The sequence below is a fragment of the Diaphorina citri genome, unplaced genomic scaffold (genome assembly GCF_000475195.1).
Source record: "Diaphorina citri unplaced genomic scaffold, Diaci psyllid genome assembly version 1.1 scaffold648, whole genome shotgun sequence".
Lineage (NCBI taxonomy): Eukaryota > Metazoa > Arthropoda > Insecta > Hemiptera > Psyllidae > Diaphorina > Diaphorina citri.
In genome coordinates, this window is record NW_007378081.1 from 10,108 (window position 1) to 15,901 (window position 5,794).

General features: G+C 36.9%; 1 protein-coding gene across 1 annotated transcript in view; it reads right to left on the minus strand.

Annotated features, from left to right (window-relative positions):
• The window catches only part of LOC103510822 (ELKS/Rab6-interacting/CAST family member 1-like), a 4,253-nt gene extending 794 nt beyond the window's left edge, over positions 1-3,459 (minus strand). Inside the window, exons 1-3 of the mRNA XM_026824784.1 lie at positions 3,376-3,459; positions 1,135-2,076; positions 122-310 (exon numbers count right to left, since the gene is read on the minus strand). Of these exons, the coding sequence (XP_026680585.1) occupies positions 122-310; positions 1,135-2,076; positions 3,376-3,459 (1,215 nt within the window). The remainder of the gene's footprint in view (positions 1-121; positions 311-1,134; positions 2,077-3,375) is intronic.
• Between the last annotated feature and the right edge of the window lie 2,335 nt (positions 3,460-5,794).

Sequence of the window (5,794 nt, forward strand, 5' to 3'; positions counted from 1 at the left end):
ACGTAAATAAAAAAGACTACAGATAAAAGGACAGACTAGTTGATATACCTATTTGAAAAAAAGTTGAAAAAAAAAAAAAAAAAAAAAATCTCCCAAATTTTTTGCTCTTGAGGGTAGTTACCTGATCGCTATAATCTTGGAAGGGCCCGTTCCCATTGGCCACGTCCAGAGCGCCCATCAACCGCTCTTCCATGAGGCGCTCACACTGGACCTCTAAAGTGTGGAGGCGGCTTAGGAGCGGTTTACACGACGCACAGCGGACCGCCTGCGCTGTTTGGACGGTGAGTAGTTTGTGCTCCAGTAGTTGAACCTGGACGAAAATAAATGAACCACTTATAGAATGGAATATACCGTGCTAACGAAAAATACTAAATTTATCAAACTAGGTATAAAATTTAGAAACACACTACCATCATGTCACGTCACGTGGGGGGGAGTCAGAAAGATGTCGTTCAAAGTTTTGCGGCGTTTTGCCATAATATTGTAGGTAATTTCGTTCGTTCAGAATAGAAACACTGCCCTGACGTCATATGAGTTCACGAGACGTGATATTGGTGTAGCTGTCCTGTACAAAATTACCTACAATCGGTATTATGGAAAAACTTTGAACTGCATTTTTCTAACTCCCCCCGAGCTCACGTGAAGTGACGTGATGGCAGTGTGTTTCTAACTCTAAAGTCAACTTTTTCCTTTCCATGGTAATGGTTGTACCAAATTTTATCAAAATCGCACAAACTACCTAAGGGTTGTATGCGGATTAGACCAGTTAGTAGCCCTTTCTTTGTAAGTCATAAGTTTTTATTTATTTTTACCTTCTCCATAATGGCTTTCCGTCTCTCCTCTTCCTCATCCAGTTCTTTCTCCTTCTCCGCCATTAGTGTAGCTGTCCTGTACAAAATTACCTACAATCGGTATTATGGAAAAACTTTGAACTGCATTTTTCTAACTCTCCCGAGCTCACGTGAAGTGACGTGATGGTAGTGTGTTTCTAACTCTAAAGTCACCTTTTTCCTTTCCATGGTAATGTTTGTACCAAATTTTATCAAAATCGCACAAACTACCTAAGGGTTGTATGCGGATTAGACCAGTTAGCAGCCCTTTCTTTGTTAGTCATAAGTTTTTATTTATTTTTACCTTCTCCATAATGGCTTTCCGTCTCTCCTCTTCCTCATCCAGTTCTTTCTCCTTTTCCGCCATCATTTGTACACTCTCCTTGAGTGCCATTTCCAGTTCTTCTATTCTCTCATTCTTCTCATTCATCAGGTCTATGAGTTGTTCCAATTCATCCAATTCCTTTTCATCCATAGCTTCGTCATTTGCTTTGTCTCCTTCTTCTATTGCTTTGTTAATGATTGCTGTTGGTGTTTCTTCTAATCCTTTATTTCTTTCTCTGGATTGTATGGCTTTTTTGGCCATAGCTTCATCACTTCCCTTGTCTAGGTTTTCTAATTTTTGCATTGCTTTGTTAGTGATTGCTTTTGGTGTTTCTTCTAATCCTTCACCTCTTTCTTGTGTTCTGCTAGTCATTGATGAATTATTGTCTTTTTCTTTTACTGTTTTGTCAGTGAATATTTCACCTATCATTTCTTTGTCTATCCCTTTTTGTCTTTGGTCAGTTATTGTTTTGTCCCTGTTTTCTAGTGTTTTGGTTTCTTCTTGTATTGTGTCAGTCATTATTGCTTTGTCTGATGTTTCTACTAGGAGTTTTTTGTTAGTAAATGCTTTTTGTCTTTCTTCTAGTGATGTGGTTTCTTCTAGAATGTTGTCAGTCATGATTGCTTTCTCTACTGTTTCTACTGGTTTGTTAATGTCTATTTTGACTCCGGGCAGGGTTCCTAGGTCGGTTTGGTTGGTTTCCTTGATGACTCCAGAAGCAACTTTTTGTCTTTCTTCTAGTGATGTGTTTTCTTCTAGAATGTTGTCAGTCATGACTGCTTTCTCTACTGTTTCTACTGGTTTGTTAATGTCTATTTTGACTCCGGGCAGGGTTCCTAGGTTGGTTTGGTTGGTTTCCTTGATGACTCCAGAAGCATTATCAGAAGGTTCCTCATCCCAATAAATATCGTTGAGTGAAACCTGTTTGAACAACAACAAAAAAGTAACAAGGTAATGTAGATACATATTATTTATCATTTAAAAATTATTTATGAGATATTTGATATTTAGTGAGATTTCGCACTCCTAAAAAGTAGGGGAACACGGGGTAAAACGGTATCCCACTCTAACGATAGCGATAGTTGAAAACCATTAACGTAATGAACGAGAACATGTTTCTACGCATGCGCAAAGAATTAGGATTACGTTTTCCGACTTTGATTCCGATTGGAATTTTTTGTTTCTTTGAAATTAACTCTCGTAAAAGCAAAAACTAAAGTTTCTTCCTAATTGAGTTATTGTGACAATGTTTACGTGTAAAGTTGTGTCCATACATAGTCAAACGACCGTCGATCGATGTCGACCGAAACAGTATACTGCCTCGACAACATAGATTCACCTCGTCGATCGATGGCGTCCACGATGTGTGGACACAACTTGAAGATAAGTGCGAAATCTCTCTCGAAAATATATTAAAGACATGCTTATGCTTCATAAATTTGAAAATAGCTACATGATAAATATGAATATGTATACAATGATATAAAGGGCTTATGCCCAATTTTACAACAGAGAAGTTTCAGTTAATCCAGAGTTTAAGTGTCAGGTCGTGGTTATGTACCGGGTTGGGTTCGGTTCGGACTGGTTGGGACAGGATATTGTTTCTACAGTTTAGCATGGGAGTGGTAACTTTTGAGCAAGGTTAGCTTAAGTTACCACTCCCATGCAAAAGTGTAAAAACAACCCGGTACATAACAATGACCTGACGTCCAAGAAAACCTCTGACACTGTGTCAACTTTCAGTGGTAAGATAAGATCGTTCAATATGGGCTCAATATTTGATTTCTGTTTTCTCATATTTAGAGGTATTTATTGAAAAATAAATACCTCTAAATAGTAATAATTTAACCTACCTATAAAAACATGAGATGCAACACATCCCCAATATGGGACACAGCATCTCATTAACTCATTCTTTTTTATTTTTTTGCCATCTTTTCTTTCTCTATTTTCCCCTATTCTTTCTTCAGTTACATATTTCTTTCTTCTTCTTTATTGTTATTTCTTTTAATTTATTATGTTATGGCTGTCCATGAATTGTGAATAAATATACTTGAGTATTTTGTTGAAAAAAAAAAAGATATAGAAAATGAAAATGAAAGTATTGATGATAAGCAGGGTGAGTTTTGAATTTCGAAAATTAATTCCAACGCGTATGTACAGGCCTCCATTTGGTTAGGTCAGGGGTTTCCAACTTCCAAGTGTATGCGGGCCACATGCCACATTGGCAAGTACTTCGCGGGCCACATACACAGGGGAGTAGGCCCGTATGCAGGATTTTCTTGAGGGGGGTGGATGCTCCATTTTCGAAGTCCAGTCCATAATAAAAGAGCAAAAATCCAATCCCGAGGGGACCCACTAATAATAGTGCTTATTTATACTGCTCGCATAGGACTGTAAAGTCCCTTTATTCCAGCAGTAGGCTACTACTATTATTGTGGTCAAATTCTCAAATTATATTGAAGATAAAATTCCATACCTCGGCTGGGATTGAACACATGTTCTATGTGTTATTGCTGGATTCTTCGGCGTAAGTAGAATTCTTTGTATAGTAGATAAGTAGATTGAGTATTAAGTATGTTGTGTGTTATATTGGTAGAAGTATCCCCGTCATAGAGGGGGGGACAAGATTAGGCATATACATAAATAAGGGGGACGAGATGAGGCATATAAATTACTAGGAAGATTATGAAGTGCCTGATGCCATATGTCTGTCGAAATTAATCCTATGGGCTGTTAATGGTATGTTTGATGAGGGGTGATCCATCATCAAATTGATTAAAATAGTGGAGTTACTTTAGTTGAAGTATAAGTTTTGTATGAGGGTACTAGCAAACAGAGGTAATATTGTTAAACTGACTAGATTGAACGGGATCAATTGCTCAATTAATGGATTCAACGAACATCTAGCATTGATGGCTATAGCCACCGAAAATGCCCCTTTCTAACACAAAACCATTAGAACACCCAACACCAAACCGGATCTGCCAATTTCCTAATTACTACTATCATTGAATAACTATTTAACTATCAATTTCTAAATTACATAACATTCCAGCTTATCTTAATCCGATTCAGAAGTTTAATGTGGTCATTTGTTCACATTTGAATAACTTCTCTGATGTCTATGCCATTGATATTTAATGTATATGCCATAGCATTTAATGTTCATTTCATTGCATTAGAACACCCAACACCAAACCGGATCTGCCAATTTCCTAATTGGCGCCAATCACACACGCCACAAAATGGCGCCAATCACACACGCCAAACACAACTACACAATTTGACTATCAATTTCTAAATTACATAACATTCCAGCTTATCTTAATCCGATTCGGAAGTTTAATGTGGTCATTTGTTTACATTTGAATAACATCTCTGATGTCTATGCCATTGATATTTAATGTATATGCCATAGCATTTAATGTTCATTTCATTGCATTGAATGTTCTTTCCATTTAATTGAACATCTTCCTGGTTCTTCTTGATTTCAGGTATGTAAGTCCGTTCATATCCGTAGTCACTCACTATCGCGCTGCTCAGTTCTGATCTATGATCAGCTGATCAGTGAATTGGTTTAGAAGGAGCTTCACTGGTAAGTATGTTAGAAAGTGTTACGGTTTGAAGGCATTAGGAATTAACTTCCTTAATATTTTGGTCAGTTTCTTACCTTAGTTCTTCTATTATTTAAGTTTTATAAGGACGTACCTAATGAAAAGACTTTTGGAAAGCACCATTTATGAACAAGGATCCTTCATAAACAAGATACAAAAACAATATTTCAGATACATACATATTGGATCACAACTTATGTAGATTAGCAAATCATCATAAATAATCTGGTAAATTTATCGATTTCTCACTTGAAATTCTTGACTAGATACATAGATCCAAGTTAAACATTATAAATACCGATTGTCTTTTCACTTTCAATGTTGCACCTTCACTTTACTGAACTTTGAAATCTCAGAAGGGGAAAACACGAATTCCCAACAATTTCAATTCTTCATAGCGAAAAGAGATAGATAGATCCAAATGGCAGATATTTCTGAGATGTGAGAAAGATCGAACTGATTATGTAGATTAGCAAATCATCATAAATAATCTGGTAAATTTATCAATTTCTCACTTGAAATTCTTGACTAGATACATAGATCCAAGTTAAACATTGTAAATACCGATTGTCTTTTTACTTTCAATGTTGCGCCTTCACTTTACTGAACTTTGAAATCTTAGAAGGGGAAAACACGAATTCCCAACAATTTCAATTCTTCATAGCGAAAAGAGATAGATAGATCCAAATGGCAGATATATTTCTGAGATGTGAGAAAGATCGAACTGAGAGAGAAAGTGGTGAAAGATAGGTGATGCAGAAAAAGAGAACCATTGTAATGGTAAGCATTCTTGAATCAAACCTCTCAATCACCAAGATATCCGATTCTGGTTAGAAGTACAATGTGGTGTGGCCAATCCATCATGTGATCCCAGGAGTTATTTGTCAACTAGTTCCGCTGATTCTGGACTTAGGTCTGTGAGACCCTCTAAGAGTCTCTAGATTTTTCCGCCATTCACGCTCTGACAAATCTAGCTCAGACAATCTGACGGATCCAGTTCAGACAGACCGTTCCTTCTTTCA